This window comes from Dermacentor andersoni, chromosome 4, assembly GCF_023375885.2.
Source record: "Dermacentor andersoni chromosome 4, qqDerAnde1_hic_scaffold, whole genome shotgun sequence".
Taxonomy (NCBI): domain Eukaryota; kingdom Metazoa; phylum Arthropoda; class Arachnida; order Ixodida; family Ixodidae; genus Dermacentor; species Dermacentor andersoni.
The window spans coordinates 72,569,366-72,589,644 of NC_092817.1; the positions used below are offsets into that span (position 1 = coordinate 72,569,366).

A 20,279-nucleotide genomic window follows, 5' to 3' on the forward strand; every position below is an offset into this window, starting at 1 on the left:
AATTTTTTTCTCGACATCGTTTCTTTTGAATGTAACACGATGACAGTCCTCTGGCATGTATTTGGTCTGTGTAATTTCTCATTGTGTTCCTTTCTTTAGTAGCACGCTTCATGGCTTCCGATGATGCTGTGGCCATAACATACCACGTGTACAACATAACTTGTGCCAAAATTTTAAAATATGCAAGTGCTACATAGCTGGACAGAACCAAAACAATGTTGCTTGCCGTTAATTGGAGCAAGTCAGACTGTTTTGTATTTGGCTAATTACATTATCAGTTATTATTCATTAACCAACTTTATTAAGTACAGTCAAACCTCGATATGACAAACCTCGATTTACCAAAATTTGCGATGTAACGAACTATTTTCATTTCCCGATCTTGGTTGCATTGAAAGCCCTGTATATATTTTTCGTAATTTAACTAATCAACTTTGTGACACCGTCCTGATTTAACGAAGTTTTCGGCCATTTGAATCATGTATGGCTAGTAAATCTAGCAAAAAAAACTATGTCTGTCGAGGCAAAGGGCATTTCAAGCATCCTTCTGCATGAAAAGTTTGAACGGCAGAACCGCTGTCATAGCGTAGGAAACACCGCTTTGCCGTTTGTTGTGTTTTATCTGCCTTCTCCTCCTCACGCGCTGTGTTGATCTTGTATGTAATCTCTCCATGGCAAGCCGAAATGGATGGTGCCTTCACGTGCATTTTATTGTTCCCACGTGTCTGGTGTTGGCAGTTGCATAATGTCAAGTTTCCGAGACACAGTACAGAGTGCTCGCTCGCACTGTGACTGCGAGTTCGTGGTCATCGAGTGAGATCTGTTAATGTTTGTTGCCTGAGAATGCGTGACACCGATAAAGCTACAAACCTCCTTTCTGGCAAAACTGGCTTTTCTTTCTTCTCTCTCTCTTTTGTCGGGACCAGCATTCGTATCTTTTTACTCTTGTTTTTCATTTGTGGGTGCCGGCTGCGGGCACTAAGCGTGGTCAGCTATGGTGCCCAAGACTTGCGGCGCCGCGCGACACAACAAGTTCTTACTAACAAGATCTGTAATGCTCTGAAAATTTGTGAAGTTGCTTTTAATGCTGAAACTTTAAACCTAGAAGTAACAAATTGGTGATTTAACTAAGTTTTTCGCTGCAAGTACAACTTTGTTTTATTGAGGTTCGACTGTATTATACTCACAGCAAAGGTGTCAATGAGAATATTGTAGACTATCCTGAAAAATTCGCGATTCAGCTTTCTGTTTCTCTATACGTGGTACACAAAGGTTTTTTCAAAAGCTGAAAAAATGGACCATGAAAGCCCGAAAGAATTGCTGCATGACAAGTTGCTTGGCACTTTTACATAATAATAACTAATTACCGTATTTACCCGAATATAACATGCACCTCTTTTCAGAGAAAATGGGTCCGAAAATTGATTGCGCGTTGCAATCGGGTATGAAATCAAAACCATGTTTGCGTCGTTGGCAACAGCCTACTATCAGAGCCGTCGGATGCAGCATCATCATCACAAAACGGTGACAGAACACGAATTTGTGAAGGTTGCTGTCGCTACATTTTGTGCTCGACTACGATCTTGAGTGGTATTTTCAGCCAATAAGTTTAGGAGATGCTATCGCTTTCGTGAGATTTTGTGCAACTCTGGACCGGATGTCTGCTTAATTGACCCCAGTGTTTCTGGCGCTGGGCCGAGCTCACTTTCTGTGCACAATGCCAGGAACGTTTTAAGACACATACTTCAAGTCCGATGCAGAGTTTTGCAAAAGTGATAGTAGTATCTCTGAAAGGTGATCGCTAAAGAATACTGCCCCTGTGTGCTGAGCACTTGTGGCCAATGAAGCGCAAATGGTGACAATGTGTCGCTTTCGTTTCATCACAGAAAAAATATCCTGTCTGTGAAGGTAAATTTTACATGACTTGTTTTTTCTGATTGCGAGTGTGGGGGGGCATGCTATATTTTTCTTTTATGAGTTGGCGGCATGTTGCATTTAGGCACACTTTTATTTTCATACTTTCAGACCGCGCAAATTGGGTGTACGTTAGGTTCAGGGGCACGTTAGATTCGGGTGAATACGGTGTGTAATTACGTGAAACACAAGAAATAATCTGACTTGCTCCAAGTGAAGACAAATAATGTTACCTTGGTTCTGTTCAGCTACGTGGACACATGTTATAACACTGGTCAAAGCTGCAACAAGATGTTGAGCTTGAAGCATAGCCCTCCTTGTGTTTCTGTGCAGCCCCTGAGGAGATAAACCCGTCCAAGTACTTCCAACAGGACAGCTCCATCTACTTCAGCTGCAGCCTGTATGACCTCAACAAGAGCGATGGTCCATCTTCACGGCACCGGAGCCTCAGCTGCGCCAGCTCGGTGACCAGCCACGCACACTCCCGTTGCTCATCAACACATGAACTTGCAACTGCGGCTGCTGCTGCTGCCCCGCCACCCAGCGTAATCTCACTTGCAGGTCCGTGCGACAAGCCTGGCACTGTCATTGCCCCGGAAGCAGCAGCTTACAGTACCGAAGACATTTCAAGGGAACTGGAAGCCTGTTCCTAGGTCACCCGCACCGGATGCTGAAAATACATGGCATACAAGTCAGCTTGTTTGCTTTTCATTTAAATTTCACTTTTAGTTTACTTTTGAGAATCGGGGCAGTATTGCACAATGAGGTCAGTGTGGTCATTGCTGCAAGGGCCCCTCCTTATGGCTTGGAGGAATTGGAAGCATGCTCCTGGACCACCTTTGAGGCATTATGAAGAATGCTCATCAAATATGTGTTTGCCTGTTTGCATTCTTCTCGTCGAAATTTTTTTTTTCCCTTTTCATCTGACATTCACCAGGCTATACTTTGAGTAGATATTTTAATTTCGTCTATTGATGTTGACACGGCTGCATGGCTGACTTAGTTTCTCCCTTTCTTTTTATTAGTACAGGGGCAGTCGATGACTGACTTTGAAAATCCTTTCTTCCATGCAATGTACCGTGTACTGCCATGACGTCTGAAACAATCTCCAGGAAACTGGATGGCTGCTCCGACCAGCGTTGGCTGTAAAATATTCTCGTTGCATGCTCATGTAAATTGGCGTGTTTTTATTGGTTCGTGTTTTTTAACTCTTTCAGCATGCTCACAACCTTGTTTTTATGTGGGCGGTTAAATATAAAACAGCAGTGTTTTATTATAATACGCAGCAATCTCCAATGCAGCAATGTACTTTGCTCACAGAATGAAAACATGGCAGGGAAACTATTAAGTAAACACTTCGTATGTGCAATTACTCTACAGTGCCATGTCATGTCACTACGAGCCTGGTCACTAAAGGTGATGCATGTTCTGATCAAAGTGTATGAGCCAAAATTATGCCGAAGTCACAAGAACTGCAGATGTTGGAAACGAAAGTATGCACATTAGTTAGGCCTAAATTTACGTGGTTCATTCCATGAGCACTGTACATAGAATCAAATAATTTGACCAAACTGGGTTTCTAAATTCATTCTGTTCCTCCTTAACATTGTTCAGATCAAGTTGTGTTAAGTGTTCCTTTTGCTCTGAACAAATGCTTGGTCATGTAGCAGTGACATTGCTTAGTCAGGTCTTCCTGCAGAGCTTTTATAACTCTGACAAGACAGGGAAGTTCTTTGCAAGTGTCACGAAGTTTTGGAAGCATTGTCAAGGAGATACAAATTTCGAGGGTGTAGATATTGGTGTACTTGATAGAAGCGAATTGGCAGCTTGCCTGCCAAGCAGCTATGATCATTTGTTGCATGCATTTTTTACCAAGACAAGTTTGGCACACGAATTTATGCACATTTCTAACTTTGTGCCCTGCTCTTGAGCACACGTAAAAAGGTACAACTAGATCTCTGGTGCTTTTGTTCAAATTCTAATTGCAAATTGAAAAAAAAAATTCATATTTAGTTAATACAAGATTGTTCCCGGTGTCATCCATCACTGCTGTGTTTTGTAAATTGAATGCGCATTGTCCCAAGTTGTACTACACATAGGGCACAAGAGTGATGATGTCGCAAATTTTAATATAAATTTCATAGCAGCATTATTGAATTGCTAGCTGACCCACCGCCTGTCTGCTGCCATTTTTGTTTTGTTTTGATTACGTGCAGTTTGAAAAACTGGAAACCAAGCCAGAAATTCCTTAACATGTATCTCAGAGTAGGCTTTCTTTCTGCAGAGTAAAACAACTAAGAGGTAAAATGCGGACCAATCTAGACAGTTCATCACTGTAATGGGTGCAGCAGTTGTTTTGAAAGCCCAGAAAGTTGGCTTAGTTGTGTCTTGCATGTTTTCTATGTAAGTGAGCATAGGTGTTAGCCACGGTGACACGTGGCTAGCACCATCGTAGGGGTGACATGTGTCCATTCCAGACTGAAGTCAACAGCATCCAACAAGTCTTGGTATTGTTGTAAGTCAAGGCAAACTTTTGAAATTACATGCTTCTATTTTTTAAAAGGTTCACAAAGAGAGAGAGTGACGAAATATTTGTCATGACAAAATATAACCTAGCTAGTCGTTGATGAGGTGCAAGAAGATTTATCTTGTGATAAGCATGGGCAATTTAAGTTGAAGTGTGTACATATCAGACAGCAGCTTCTTTGACTGCAATGATTATTTTTGCTAGATGCGTAGCTGAAAACTAGCATTTCCCGTCATTCCATTTTTGCTTCATGACCACTTCATGTGCAGCATTCAGTTAACACTCCAGCATTGTACTACATCACAAGGTGCAACTGTTTGCGTCTCAAGTACTCGTCCCCGTTCTTTTATAACATTTGTGCTGAAGTTTTTTGTGAATCTATTATTAATATACATTCCCACATTTTGATTTTGTGTGTGATAATAGTCACCTTGCAAATATTATTTTAAAACCAAATTTTAGCATAACACGTGAGCATGTGAAAATAGCTTAGTTTTGGAAAACAAACTGTTTGCACTTTTTTGATGTTGAACATGTTGGCTGGTTAGGTAAGTCTTTATTATCTAGGTGCAGTTAGTCGCATAAGCATATAAGAAGAGCTTGCCTTTGCCTCCTCTTTGTAGCAGTGCTTGGTTGCTTGAAATGTACATCTGAATGCTTGGAAAGCTGAAGTCCATGGATAATACATCCCGATTCATGTGTGATGTTTTTAGTGACAAATTGATGTAACATTGATAATTGACCTTTGGTAATAGTCAACTTTTTAAAGGCAGCCATTTTTGTTGGCTTTTGCAACAAAAGCAGGATACGACAGTTGCATGCAATTTCAGTCTGAATTTTGAAGATCTTAGTTGAAAATGTTTTCTGTTCAAGTCTTATTTTGGTGAAGTGTACCATGCTTACTCGGTGGCTGCATGGCTGATGTGCCCCACCCCCATTTCTTCGGTTTTCTGGTTTTTACGCTGTTTGAGACACACATTGGAGCTGCTGTGGATACTGAAGTACAAGATTGTAAATGCGGTGGGTAATGGCACTTGGAAGCGTTGCTTGCTTTGATGCCTGCAACTAGAGTTCTGTGTTTTTTGCCCGCTTGTTATGGTCTACATGGGAAAAGTAGAGGAGACTGTTTTACTGTAAGGATTACCTAGCATTGAGTTTGGGAGAGTCCCGTTGGAGACTTGTGTACATATGTACGTACCACATGTATTTATTACTACAAATAAACACTATATTGTCAGAGCCAAGATGGGCGTCTCGTGTCTGCTTTGCCATTGTGTTAGCCTTGTCATCTTTTTACTATGAATTATCAGTTTCGGCAAATTCAGCTTCTATAACTAACAATGAAGTTAGAAGCGCCTTGCAAGATGTGTCCTAGGGAAAGCAGCAGAAGATGGAATAACAGTCGATTTGATTAAAGCTAGAGGAGCTATTATGCTTGAAAAGGTTGCGGCCCTTTATACACAATGCCTCACGACTTCAAGTGTACCAGAGAGCTGGAAGAATACCAACATTATACTAATCCATCAGAAGGGAGACATTGCAGAATTGAAGAATTATAGGAGCTTTAGCTTGCTTTCAGTATTGTATAAAATATTCACCAAGGTAATTTCCAATAGAATCAGGGCAACACTTGACTTCAATCAACCAAGAGGACAGGCTGGCTTCAGGAAGGAATATATTACAATGGATCACATCCGTGTCATCAAGCAGATAATTGAGAAACCTGCAGAGTACAACCAACCTCTCGTATGGCTTTCATAGATTATGAAAAGTCATTTGATTCAACAGAGATACCAGCAATCGTGGAGGCATTGCATAATCAAGGATTGCAGGAGGCATATGTGAATACGTTCATTGGGAAATATCTACAAAGATTTCACAGCTACCTTGCTTCGCCACAAGTATAAAATTTCCTATCAAGAAAGGCGTCGGACAAGGTAATACAATCTCTCCAATGCTATTCACTGCATGCTCAGAAGTATTCTAGTTATTAGACTGGGAAGGATTAAGAGTGAGAATCAACGGCAAATAACTTTTGGTTTGCAGATGACATTGTCCTGTCCAGCAACACCGGGGATGAATTGCAGCGAATGGTTGAGGACCTTAACCAAGAAAGCATATGAGTAGGCTTGACGATTAATAGTCGGCAGACATGTGTAATGTTCAATTTCTTGGCAAAGGAACCAGAATTCATGATCGCTGGTCAGCCTCTAGAGTCTATACAGGAGTACATTTATCCAGGTCAATTACTAGCCAATAGCTAGTCGAATAGCTGATATTCTAGTTGACATTAAGAGAAGGAAATGGAGCTGGGCAGGCCATGTATTGCGTAAGGCAGATAACTGGTGTAGCACTAGAGGGGACTGCTAGACCACTAATGGGTGCCCAGTCGAGGACGGAAGAAAACTAGGTGGGGTGATAAAATTAGGAAATTTGCAGGTGGAAGCTGGAATTGGCTAGCGCAAAACGGGTAATCGGAGATAGCTGGGAGAGGCATTCGTCCTGCAATGGACATAAAATCGGCTGATGATGATGATGAACAGTTTCGGCAATTTACGTTGTGCTCAGCTGTAAGTGGTAGCAATTTCCTGAAAATAGCTCCATTTTTTTGGGTGAATTGCACATGTTATTGTGACACTTTGTGCCGAGAGCAGTATTAATACACATCACAGGCAATGTGTGAATGTTGCACATTGTCTGAGCTTGCTGCTGAGAATGCTGCTTTAAAGTAATGTGACATGGACAAAATGAAAGTTTCACACTTTGTGCACAGCACATTATGGTTGTAACACCAACACTGCCATTTTCATGGCAGTTGCACTGAGTTATACACTAAATGCTCATTAACTTTGCCTTTTTAATTGAACTCTGGGAATTGTTGGAAGTAATGCTTGAGCACAAGGTTTGCATGTTGGAAACATTTCAGTACAACTTCCTGTTGTACATTAGCGCAAGCTTTTGGGCCAGTTGGTGCATGATGAACTTGAAAAAGGGGGTACCAGCGAAACATAAAGGACGCGCACACAAGGAAAATGCGTTAGACACGGACGGATGTTGAAAGTCCAGTGTCTGTCCGTGTCTAATGCCTTTTCCTTTGTGCTTCGCTGGTACCCCCTTCTTTAAGTTCCTGTTGTACTGCCCATCTCATGTGCTACTTGTGAGCGTGGTGTAGCTAGCACACACTCAACTTAGAGCCATAGTGTTACTACAGCGTTTCAGCTAGTGTAACACAAAATAAATAGATGCACATCATCATCCAAACCACCTGCCATGGTAGCTTAGCAACTATGGTGTTGCAGTGCTAAGCTTGAGATCTCTGTTTTCATCCTGGCGACGGTGGCTGCATTTCGCTGTGGATTAAATGCAGAAATGCTCGTGTACTTTAGTTTAGGTGCACATTCAAGAACCCTGGGTTGTCAAAATTAATCCAGAGCTCTCAATTGGCATGCCTCATAATCACATCGTGGTTTTGGCACGTAGAACCCCAGATTTAAATTTTTGATGGAAGACACGCAGCAGACTTTCGCCACAAATGCGCACCACAACTGTTGTAAGGTCGCAGGGAAATGTGACAGTGCCACGGCCAACCACAGAATCTAAACCTTTCAATGCCACAAAGCTCTCTTGCAAGAGCATCACTGTCTAATAGAAACTGGCATGCACATCGAGCTTTTGTGCACCTTTACTGTTACGTGCACATGTTAAGAGACATTGTGCATATGCAAATTGTCTTAAAGAGCTAGTTGGCGTAGGCATGAGAGAATCATGCGTGTGGTTGTGGCTTAATGATTAGAACACTATGCTGTTGTACTGGAAGTCCAAGGTTCAATCTCACCATTGGACACATAATTATTATGTCTTCTGTGTGTGACCTGTTCGGCAGCACAACAGCAGCAACCATAGTCTGCAAAGCCTGGAAGAGTTCACTGAAAAAGCTTCGCATTAAAAAATATTTCATGTGATGTGTTAGGTGGACCTAAGCTGGTAAAAAATTATTGCAGAGGTGCTTGTGTCAAAACTGAGCTGTAATCAGCCTCCAAAGAATCAATTAGGAGAGAACCATAGTGCACATGGTGACAGTGATGAGCCGTAATACTAGTTAGCTTAAATACAACAATCGTTTGGGACATGAATCGAGATTACCCCATTGATGGCAAGACTGGCTATCGTATTGGCTAAAACGAGCTGTCTTTTCCTTTTTTTTTTGAACAAAGATATATATTTTTAATTCTTCACTAAAAGTCACGAAAAATGACCTTTGGCTCCCCATGCAGCAAAAACATGATGCGCAAGTGACCTATCACCTGACCTTCTACTGGAGTATGCAGTACTTGGTCTTTTCATTAGTATTAAAGTGTAGCACACTTTTTTCTATTATAAGCTTTTTCTAATTTGCAATGTTCAGATAAGGCTAGTGTAGAAAAGTGGTGCTGCCTTTGATTTTGATGAGTTGGCTTAGCTTGTCTATCGACAGAATAACAATGCCAGGGGCCAGCCAGCCAGCCATAACGTAGGCGTCAAATATAACAAAGATCTATACAACAATGCAATCTTATTTTACTAGCTTCTTATTTTTAAAAGTGGTTGAAAACGTAAAAATACATACATTATGGGGTTTTACGTGCCAAAACCACTTTCTGATTATGAGGCACGCCGTAGTGGAGGACTCCGGAAATTTAGACCACCTGGGGTTCTTTAACGTGCACCTAAATCTAAGTACACGGGTGTTTTCGCATTTTGCCCCCATCGAAATGCGGCCGCCGTGGCCGGGATTCGATCCCGCGACCTCGTGCTCAGCAGCCTAACACCATAGCCACTGAGCAACCACGGCGGGTGAAAACGTAAAAAAAAAATATATATATATATATATATATATATAGGTGGCTAACCAGAGCTGCGCTCACTCCTGTGAAAGCAGAATGATGGCCGGCTTTCACAATTTGCGAGGCTGCTCTGATAAAAAGTTCTTACAAAATATCCACATACTTTTGGAAGTAACCACTGCAAATGTAAACACGACACAAAGTGAGCTTTTCGCTGCACCATAAAAAAAGAAGGGGGGGGGTCCTTAAATTTTTTTTATCTCAGTCCCTTTAACCACAGTTAAGGCTGTCTGTGTGACAGGGGCAGGCTTGTATGCAACAAATTACATGTAATTAATTACTTGTATATGTAATCAGTTATTTCTTTTTGTAGTAGTTGTAGCTGTATGATTACTTTTTTTTCACTAACCAATTACATGTAACCAGTTACATTACTGACAAGACGTGCTGTAACAGGCGACACAGCTTTGAGCACTTGAATTTGGCAGGAAGTTCAGTACAATTCTTGTAGTTGTGCCACGCAGCAGCCTCGTGGATGTGCATGTTCAGAGAGGCAAACTTGGCACTCATTACTTGTTTCCTCATCTTAGTGGCAGGTCATGCAGCCTGTACTGTCGGCGCTGCAGTCGGCATCTCACGATGGTTTCACGTTTCTATATGACACAAGCACCACCACCTCAGCACACTCATGTTAAATGAATTTAGACCTCTGTTCCCTGTTGGGTACTTGTCAACAATGCCACCATTCCCTCCAGCGCACACATAGAGAATTTTCAGTGTTTTTGATGTCCTCGCAAGAAAACGAGGGATGATTACTGGCAAAAATTTTGAAAAACAGTTGTTAGGAATACAAACAACTTCTGAAGGGCTACAGAAGACTCACTGAATGAGCCAGGCTGGCTTGTTCTATTTACTTTATTTGTGCAGTGTTAATAAAAGTTGGGAGGAACGTAATGTAAAAGTAATCAATTACGTTTTAGCAACTGCTCAATTACTTACTTTTATAGGACAGTAATTGGTCACTTAATCAATCACATTTTTGAATTAAGTAATTGCAATCAGTTACATTTTAAGAGACAAGGTATTGACTACTTTTACATGGCATTAGCATATCTGGGACCTCCCTATCTTGTAACCACTTCCGAAAAAACAAACCGCCAGTTATGTTGCTTGTAGGTGTCGCATGAACACGAAAATGTTATTAAATGAAACCTCTCCGTGCCGAGAACATGTAGCAATATTCAGCAGCTAAGGATATCTTCAAAAATGAGTATAATTAGCCGTAAGGATGCGAATGCCTGTGTAGCTGTCACCCTCTGCCAAACTGCCGCCAAGTGCCATCTAACTTACCTAACTGCTATGCTCTCCGAGTTCAGGACAGAGTAGAGCTGGGTCAGAGAAGCCAGGAAAGCGGAGAGCCGCCAGCCATGCAAGTGTCATAGTGTCTGAGGAGTTGGGTTCGTAATGACAACATGCCACAGTGTCACAAGACAGTAGTCAATGCTAAAGACAGGAAAAGCTAGTGTTCTGAGGCTGCACGTGCTGGTGAGTCAGTGAGAGTGATGAGACGCGTGAAGCTCATCTTGCCAAAGCATGCGTCAGCCACGCCAAGAAGGTGGCTGAAGCTCACGAGGCCCATCTCATCCAAAGCATGAATCGCATCGTGCCCACTGGGAGCAGCAGGACGTCGGGTAGCGTTTGGAGGCTCTGGAGCAGAAGAGAGTCGCCGAACGCAGATGCGTGGCTGCCGCGACTTCGGAAGAATATGAGCGTCTCCTACATTGCAGGAGGCCTGATGGGCTTCAACGAGTGAAGAACAGGAAGTGGAACTCTTGATCTTGTGTTCCTTAGTGTCAGCACTTGGTTGACCCCCTCTTTTTCGTTTCTTTGTAATGCGCATAAGTGTGGACAGGGGGGTACTGCAGATGAGTACATCTGTCCATAGTTGGGCAGCAGAAAATATAATGTCGAATTCTTGAACGAAATAGTTCGACTGGAAATAGAAGTAGTATTCTGTTCTGCTAGAGGTGAGCATACACAAAATTGAGAAATGCTATATATTTTGCTATAAGTCAGCCTCCCAAAATACAGCATCTGGATCTCGCTGAACAAGTGCCACTTCAGGTTGCCATTTGTCTCCCTCCTTCCAGCAGCTTGCACTGCACGAATAGACGAGCACCGTCCCAAACTCTACAGGTGCACCTGGAACACACAAGAGCAATTGGTGCAATGCTGTAAACATGTGCAGCATAGTAAAGTGGTCAACATTGATGCTCTATGCCATTTTCACATAGTTAAAACGCTCTGCAATACCTTTATTAACCAGTTCCATATGGAACACAGGCTGAGCTTGTCATGAACGTACTTGTAAAAAAGATTGACAACGAACCCAACTCAACCGGCGTCACTTTATTTTTCCTGCAGCCCTCGTGACAATTTAAGGGGGGACAGTGCAAATAACTAAGATTTTCAGACAAGAAAGTTTGTTTGCAGTTCATGGCAGTTTCAGGTTCTTTTACCATCGGAGAATGTGCCAAAAAATTTTATCCTCATGAGCGCAGCAGAAATGCTCAAAATAGCATTTTTTCGCAAGTCAGTGACTCCATGCAAACGAGAATGTCCCAATGTCCTGCAGCTTCACCACATTCGCAGACTCATCACGGTTCACTCATCTGCAAATGCAGGGAGCGAGAAAGGATACTGCGGGGTGACTGATGCTCGCAGTGATAAGAATCACGCTCAATGTGAATAGATGGCAACCATGTTTTTTTTTTCTTTTATATAACTACCACAACTTTTTCACGCCGGTTCTCCCAGGACCCATTTCGTGTCATTTCTCTTAGCACTCATTTCACCAGAACCAAAGCTCTGCATTTGGGGATCTTGTTTGGCTTTCCTATGTGCTGGTTATATGATCACTCTGCAATCTTCTTCCAGACAGTGCTTATCATGGGCAAAAGCCAAAGCACTTCACAGCTAAAAAGTGGTCCGGAAAAAAAGAGAGCTTGCAGCTATTACCACAGAATAAAGCCGAATTGAAGGAGAAGGCCCAACATAAACTGCAGGAGAATTTTAGTTATGATAGATGCAATTGGTTCCCGTATGAGAGAATGTAGACTTATTGGTAGGGTGCTTACTGGGGTAGCATGTTATGCAGAATGCAATTTTGGACTAAAATTTTCAGATTCTACAATTCCTTTTATTTGAAAATTGAAATTTTTGTTGCAAGGTTGAAGTTCGATTCCCGGTAAAGCCAATTCTGCAATTCTTTCCCCAATAAGTGCTGTGGAAATTGAACAAATCAGGTTTTTCAATTGGACCAGTTTTGGCCTTTCTAATAATATATTATGCACAAGAATGCCAAAATTGTTTGTCATTTTAGAACAATAGCTTTCGCGCCCAACTATAGACACTGGAACATTTCAAGATTAGCAACACTTCCAAAATTCTTCCACAATAATAAAATTTAGCACCTGGCCTTATAATACTGTTCTGAATAAACGCTCAAACTTTTATCAAAATCAAGTTAGCGGTACAAAAGTTCACTTTCGTGGGCCATGTCCCGCCTTAAGCCCGTCCATTGCTCTGGTACTTGTGGACAACTGAAGAGTGAAGTTGTGAACACACAAGAGAACACACTGGTGGGCTAGTTGGTACTGCATAACTTGAGGCAAAGCGCAAAAAAAATTTTTTTTTTTTAAATGAGGCACTCGTCTGAAAGGATCAGAGGTTGCAGAAGTTTTCAGGTATGTCGATGATTATCTAATATTTTTACAATGAAACAATGAATGCTTGGCTTCTGCCAGGTCTGCTGTTTGTGCAGTTTTTTGCGAGTGCCTCCAACCTCTTATTTTGTCATGTGAACAGCCTGCTAATGGGTCCATTAGGTTTTTAGATCTTGCCCTTGCTTTTTCAAATGGTCACGTGTGTTGGTGCTATGAGCCCCGTGGGAGGAAAGCCATTCTAGCATTTTCATTAGCGCATTCCAAGCTAGTTAAGCGGGGCATCATTATTCTTTGTTTTAAAAACGCTCTTCTAAAATCCTGTCATCACCTGGCACACAGAAGCTTCGAAAACCAAATTTCGCGCCTAAGCGCAGCTGGCTACTTCTTGCAAATGCTGACAGCAGTGGCCGGTAGCATGTTAAGAAAATGTGATCACCCGGATTCCACTGTTCAACAGAGAGGTTGTCATGCCATATTTGCAGCAAGCTAGCCATAATATGAAGAAAATTGGGAATCGTGTTGGCATTGACGCCATCTTTTCGGCCCCTTTTGAAATTGTCTTGTTTGTGCACGAAAAATAACTATACTACAAAGAGGCACCGTGACTGCAATAAAAAACACCGAGATGAGTTTGTTTCGTGCATGGAAGGAGTGGTGTACCATACTTCTTTAGACTGCGGGAAGGAATACATTGGTCGAACGGGAAGGTGCCTCAATTATCGCTTACGGGAACATTCAAACAATGTTTATAATCTGGTAAAGACTAGTCATCTAGCCACGCACTGCTCGTGTTGTGACTCTAAACCCTTGTGCGACAAATCAAAAGTGATATCTAGCAACCCAGCTCAAGTCACTAGGGAGATCATCGAGGCATTTGAAATGATTAGAAATGATAACTCTGTAAGTTGCCCATCTGTGGTCGCTGTCAATAAAAGAAATCTTGTTCCTATCGCAGTAGCGGCCTGCGGTGAATGATTGTGCCGGAAAGAAATCTACGTTGCGATATTAGCCTGTTGTATGATGGTATATATGTGGTAACCATGTGCAATAAAAAATTCAGATGTTAGTAGCGCTGTGCCTTTGTTTCCTTCTCTTGTTCTTGTGTTTTTTTTTTTTTTCGCTTTGCCTCAAGTTGTGAACATAGTTTTCTCTTATTTATTATTGCGCAGGGAGCTGTCTATTTCAAAATAGCATCCTCCTTGGGAGGAGTGAACTAATCATGCCGAAAAAAAAGGAAAGCATGGTGATTCAGAGCTCGCAGCATTAAATGAGAGCGAGATTGCAATACAGTGCATTGTGTTGAAATGTGTGAATAAGCAATGTCAAAATCCAGGTTGGCTGATAACCTTAGGCTTGAATGACCTAAACCTGTTCGCAATTACCTGGACCATGCCAATGTTTGCAATGACTTGGAAAGAAGTTGCCAATGTCTGCACTTAATGTGGATCAAGTAGAAAGCAGTTGCTTTGTTCATTAGAGATTTTCGAGGCAGGGTGGCACAGATAATTAATGCTCAATTCAGCATGTCCAAACTGATAACCATGCTAATGGATGAAGCGTCAACTCACCTCGCACCTTATCGCAACCTTCAATCTTCAAGCTCGGAATGAGGGCTGGCATGGCTTGGAGTTCAAAGCAGCGCCGAGCACCACATGTTTCGCATTTGTTGGGCTCCCACGATGGTGGTGGTGGACAAATAAAAAGTGGTTCTCCTTCCCAGCAGAACCTTCGCAAATTTCACCATAAAAAAGTAAAGGAAAATGAAGTCTGAAGAGAATTTTTTTTCATATGTGCATGCAGCAGAATTCAAATCGTTAATCTGAAGTCCATTTCGGGCCTATGGTCTGGCCCTACAACAGCAAGCTTGACAATGAGAGCCATATTAGGCATTCTGCATGGCACCAGGATAGATTTACAGCTTGGGAATCCCTGTGTGGTGTAGTACTTATGCATTACTTGTTTTTGTCATCGGCCTTTGTTAGTAATAACAACATTGTTTTGAAATTGTGCTCACTTGCTGACCTGTGGTGTACATTGCGGTGACGTTTCTACCTGTTTCAGCTAGCTTTAGTTTGCAAACAAATACCAGTTCACATACGGAAGCTGTAAAAGAAAGTATAGCTTAGAGCTGGAATTGTTGCTCCTTTTGCTCAGAGAAAAATAAAAATAAATTGAATGAAGTTGTGCAATTGTGACTGCTCTCTAATGCAAAAAAAAAAAAAAATGTACGCTGAGAATGCAAACACTCACTGATATCTCAGTCTGTGGGTGTTTCTGCATTCAACCTCCACTGTAACAGCAAAGGCTCAGTTGCGGAATGCCATAACCACTGGACAGCTACAACAGGTCACGTTTTACCCAATGCAATATCCTATCGGGTAAGAAAGAATTTAAGCACAGATTCCACGTGGTCAGAATTCCTTCTTGGTTCATCTTAGGCATTTGAATTGACATTGTATGGCTGATCTGCCACCTTGTGTGATTATGGCTACTTTTCCAACTTAATTTAAGCATTCAAACAATTCAATTTCCTGCGAAATGATATATAATTCTTATCCGGCACAGAACAGAGGCATCTTTACAAGCAGTGGTGAAAAGCTGTCAAGTATTTACACTGATAACTGTTCCTGTTGTGCACTCTTCCCCTTACTTTACTCCCACTGATTATGTTCGTGGTGTTCACCACCTACATTGCCAGGTGGCCAAACAACACCCACCCTGTGCACCAACCTAGGTGATGTACAGGAAGGAATCCTGAGCATGTACACCGTCGGAGTGCAAATTGAAACACTGAAACACGTATATTTATATTACCTTTCCCGTCCTTCCTAAATGAGAAATGCTTTTACTGTTTCCTGCACCTTAGATGTTATTACTCAGTGGAAACCTTACCTCATTAATTGCTGGGGATAGCGTCGCAAGCGTTTGTGGAACCTGTGGAATATGACATCGCTGTGGTATGCCTTCTCGTACAACTCCTGTGCGTATGTTGTGCATCCTTGCCCTTTGCTGAAACAATATGTAGCGGTTGTTACAACACTAGTTGATCTCTTGTTTGCACCTAGCTCACGACGCAGACAAGGTATAAATGTGAGACATCCAAGTGTGCAAAGGATGTAAATGTTATACTTGGCATAGCATTTTGGCCCAACTACACGTAGGGTTGCCACCTTATCGATTTTCCCCCGGCACAGTTGGATTTGCCCTCCCAGTGCCGGCTGGACCCTGTACAGGCACCCAAGTTGTCGGTTTTCCGTTTCTCCCTTAAATCGGCACATATGTGCATGCCTTTCAGTGGACAGCATCACAGCCTAGAACTGAGGTCAGTTTCTAAACTCTGTTTTGGAATGATGCAGAAAAGTGGCTGTTGCTGGATTGTTTGTAGATATGCCTTACAAATAAATCACTTGCAACTATAGCACAAAAGCTTTAAGTGCACCATAGTTTCTATAAATAAATGAATTTCATTCAATAAAGTCTCGTCATGCAAAAGTCATACTCGGCATATCGCCACTTCTTGTTTTCATCGTTTGTATTTTTTTCATGCAGTAGTACCTTCCCCCCCTCCTCCTCACAAATAGGTACCGTTATTATTTTTCGGGGGGCAAAGGTAGCAACTCTAACTATAGGTAATGCTGCAGTTGGCTCTTTCTATACTTCCTTTCCTCATGCCACAGTGCAATGCAAAACGGCACTTCAGACCACACACACACAAAAGGTGCAATGTAAACCCTCAGTAACTGCATTGTTGCTGGCATGACTGTGATGCGATAAATCAAGGCACTCGTGCCACAATTGCAGCATCTTAGTTTTGAAGTGAGTGAAGTACCTGGGCATCCGGAAGGCATTTCCCTCTCCTGCTTCATACTCTTGCAACAACTTCCTGGCATGCACATCAGCCGCAGTCTCACCAGGTGATGCGCTCTCTTCTACAACAGAAATGTAAAAACTCTTGAATGCACTCGGCCGCTGCAAACCCCTCAACATTTCTTTGTGATCTCGCTCACTGCTTCTCAGGACCTTCATGGTTTCCAGTGCTTGACTGTCTTGCAGGGGCTCGGGCTCAACCGAAGCTACTTCTTCCATCTCATAATCATTAGAGTCTTCTTTGTTTGAAGGTGGGGAACCTGGTGCACTCCTTGGTGATACAGACAGCGAGCCCAGACTCGTTTCCAGATCTTGAGTGTTACCACTGCACATTTTTTGAGGTGATGGCCCAGCAACAAACAAGTCGTCACCCCAGTCATCCTGGCCCTCCAACCAGTCGCACGACATGGAAGGCTTTGATCTGCTAGGGGAAGTGGTCTCCTCTGCTTGTGATGAACGCTCCTGGCTTCTAACAACCTTCCAGCTGAAAGACAACGTTCCGAGAGAGATGTCTCTGGATAGTGTAACTAGACTATGTGCATATTTTAGCCCACTGACAGCTGTTTACCATACCAAACTGGAAATGTACTGCACGAAACCTTATACCTTGATGTTTAAATTGAAATCGTGTTAATGCAAACCAAACAGATTGAAATCTGGAACTTTTGCTCAAGTAAGGTGTGGCTTTGGGTGAATTAGTTCTGCATTATTATAACCAGCACATAATGTGAGATGAAACACACAAGGTCCTTGTCTCATTGTGCATTTTCGTCTCCCATTACGTGGTGGTTGTAATAACTTTGCAGTTGGACTTTTCTCTTTGGAGCAAATATCAGTACTGTGGCCCTTTGAGAAGCAATAAATTTTTCACTAAACATCAAAACACAATTGGCCTTTAGTTACTTTTTTGCAAACACAATATTTGTTATTCATAATGTAGGGCTGTGTGTACAAATTATATGATGGTAAAATGGCACTTCAGCTTGGCCTTGGTTTAACGTACTTAAAACTGGGATTGAGCGTTATTTATTTTTCCAAAATTTGGCACACTTTTTTCTACTTTTATCATTACCCCATCCCCCAAAGTTTTGTTGAAGAATATCATTTTCTCCATAAACATTCAGTTTTCATTCTAGCGGCATGTGAAACGGTTGTAACCAATAAAAATAGTAACAATTGCTTGGGGGGCAGGCAGACGTATCATTGATGTGACCATGTTCCTTGTATCAAAGTGCATGTAAGATTACAGCTGCGCGCCACTTACTGTCTTGTAAATTTGCTTTTTCTGAGCCTTTTTAGTTAAAACTGAATTCTATATAAACAACTTCCTGAACTGTTTTCTTGTTTCCTTTGGTTTAAATAAAAAACACAGAACCCTACTTATAAAAATTTTTCAATAATAACTCCAGCAAAAGGTAGCTTGAAGGTGTTGCTGCGACATAAGACAGCACATGAAATTGTACATCTAGCTTTCTACATTGATAAGAAGAGATTAGATTGTGTAATTGAGATGATAGTATGCATATGCGACAATAGCTTCACTTTCATGAATATTGTTTGCTTGTTGTCAATGCATGTACAAAAGCAGATGCAAGAACTTTATTATAAGTTAGTGGGAAGGGAGCATTTGTTCAATTATTTCGGCTCTTGTCTTTAAATCAGTGCCCATTAATCTCCATCGTAACAGTGTGAACCAACCTGCCTGACAATGAGTAAACTCAAGGTACCTCTCCTGCTTGTTCCAGCAGCTTGGATTAATACAGCAGAATATGTATATGGTTCGGTGGTACCATTCACTCTTCTCCAAAGGGCTGTAAATCTGAATTGCTAGCAACATATTCCTGGAGCACCGAGGGCACTCCAGGCCTGGTAATGACTTCATGGCACTCGTAGTCCAGTCCTGCAACAGGAAAGGCAGCAAATTAAACACTACTCGTAATGATAGAATTTCACTTTTCCTTTTAAGTGGAACAAACTTAATTTGGGTTGGCTTAGGTGTGCAACTAATAATGGAACTTCTGCGTTTCAGACGCAACTGAACAAGGAGGGCACGTGGTTGCTTCCACTTAGGGAAAAGTTCACTACAACGAACTTTTCGTATAGCGAAAACTTCCTGCACCACCAGAAGCCCGTTGTACGTTAGCTCGAATATGTAGTAGCAATTGTAATAGCGGCTAGGGTGTCACAGGCGACAAGCCCAACCCACTTGCTCTTCGCCACGGGCGTTGATCTACGCTTGTACATGCGCGATTATGCGATCATCTGTAGCTGTACGTATGTAACCTCGATCCCTGGGGCAATTATTAGCGCACTGCATCAAATCTGACTGCGTAACGCAGGGCCGAGCGCCGCAAGACGAAGTCGTCACCGCACTAAGTCTGCATTTTCCTTTTCACCTTGTTTCAGCTTTCGTGTTTGCACATACATTTCCTGAACTAACAGGTACATATGAACATGTATTGATTACAAAAAAAAAAAAAAAAAAAGACATACGCAAGAGTGACTGAGAATTGTTTTGCTGTTCTACACCAGTGATCAATAAACATTCGCAAAAGCCCATTTTCAGAAAAATGAAACAGTTAAAGCCAACACTGGACACTCACGGGTAGACCTCCAACTTTGTTAGTTTGCCACGACGTGCTATCGTTTCCGACTGGTTCATCTACCATGCCGAGGTAGTAGTAGTGCTGGCTTGTCGCAGCCATGTCGCCGACGAGCACGTGTCTAAATATGTGCTAAGTCCACAGCTATAAGTGATTTGTAATGGTACGCAAAAGCAATAAAACATTACATCTTAGACAAAGTAATCGTTAAGAGGTGTGAGCTGACTTGGAGGGAGCATCAACTCGACAAGAAGCAAAAGCAATGCTGCGACGCGCAGCTATGGTACACCATAGCGCAGCAGACGACAGAAGTAATGGATTGACTTGACTTAATTAGCCTATTTATTTTTTTAAAGATTTATTCTTCACTTTAAAAGTTCCGTTCGCATATAAAAGTGTTTACTACAGTCACTAATTGATCCAATTACATATTACTTTATGATAATTTATAGGTTGTTAAACAGTAAAGCGTGTCACGTCAAATCCGAGAACGCGTCCAAACGGAGCCGGCTAAAAGCACGTGCGCTGAGCCGTTGCCGGCCGTTGCGAATGAGCGGTTGTTTCAGTTGTGTTGAATGTCTTGACAGCCGCTAAAGTATAAGTCTGCATAAACCGCTGCTATTCTGTCCGTTTCTGTATGTTTATGCTGTCGTTATTAACTGATTTACATTACACGGAACGTCCCGCAAAACTTGTCTTCGTGCCGCTTTGGTGAGGTGAACCCTACCACGACTCCTTTGTTTTGATGTTTGTAATGACTTGTAAACGAAATAACACAGCCTGTCCGTGGTTGGCGAAGTTAATTGCGATGCAGTTTTTT

General features: G+C 42.0%; 3 protein-coding genes across 10 annotated transcripts in view; 2 read left to right on the forward strand and 1 right to left on the reverse strand.

Moving 5' to 3' along the window:
* The window catches only part of Pask (PAS domain containing serine/threonine kinase), a 100,626-nt gene extending 94,941 nt beyond the window's left edge, over window positions 1-5,685 (forward strand). For all 3 annotated transcript variants that reach the window (XM_050183195.3, XM_050183197.3, XM_055073918.2), the window contains one exon: window positions 2,248-5,685. In XM_050183195.3, the coding sequence (XP_050039152.2) occupies window positions 2,248-2,567 (320 nt within the window). In that variant the 3' untranslated portion in view covers window positions 2,568-5,685. The remainder of the gene's footprint in view (window positions 1-2,247) is intronic.
* A 5,622-nt stretch (window positions 5,686-11,307) lies between these two features.
* On the reverse strand, window positions 11,308-19,760 carry trus (programmed cell death 2 like trus). 5 transcript variants are annotated; one of them, XM_055073919.2, is made up of 7 exons: window positions 19,460-19,760; window positions 18,584-18,756; window positions 16,997-17,340; window positions 16,819-16,918; window positions 15,882-15,998; window positions 14,558-14,715; window positions 11,308-11,466 (listed from the first exon to the last, which is right to left on the reverse strand). In XM_055073919.2, the coding sequence occupies exons 1-7, from the start codon at window positions 19,559-19,561 to the stop codon at window positions 11,330-11,332; spliced, it is 1,131 nt and encodes a 376-aa protein (XP_054929894.2). In that variant the 5' UTR covers window positions 19,562-19,760; the 3' UTR covers window positions 11,308-11,329. The 5 variants fall into 5 exon arrangements, with proteins under 5 accessions (XP_054929894.2, XP_054929895.2, XP_050039168.2 ...); XM_055073920.2 differs by having other exon boundaries at window positions 14,565-14,715; window positions 16,819-17,340; XM_050183211.3 differs by having other exon boundaries at window positions 16,819-17,340.
* A 228-nt stretch (window positions 19,761-19,988) lies between these two features.
* The window catches only part of LOC126536780 (uncharacterized), a 46,501-nt gene continuing 46,210 nt past the window's right edge, over window positions 19,989-20,279 (forward strand). For both annotated transcript variants that reach the window (XM_055073923.2, XM_055073924.2), the window contains exon 1: window positions 19,989-20,170. The gene's annotated coding sequence lies outside the window, so the exon portion shown is untranslated. The remainder of the gene's footprint in view (window positions 20,171-20,279) is intronic.

What these genes read in the sequence shown, in the direction of transcription:
- trus (XM_050183211.3), bottom strand. Translation starts at nt 19,561, where the DNA reads ATGGCTGCGACAAGCCAGCACTACTACTACCTCGGCATGGTAGATGAA. An exon ending in TGCTGGAACAAGCAGGAGAG is followed by an intron (nt 17,341 to 18,583) that starts GTACCTTGAGTT and finishes GTTGTCTTTCAG; the next exon opens with CTGGAAGGTTGTTAGAAGCC. An exon ending in TATCCCCAGCAATTAATGAG is followed by an intron (nt 14,716 to 15,881) that starts GTAAGGTTTCCA and finishes AAATTTGCGAAG; the next exon opens with GTTCTGCTGGGAAGGAGAAC.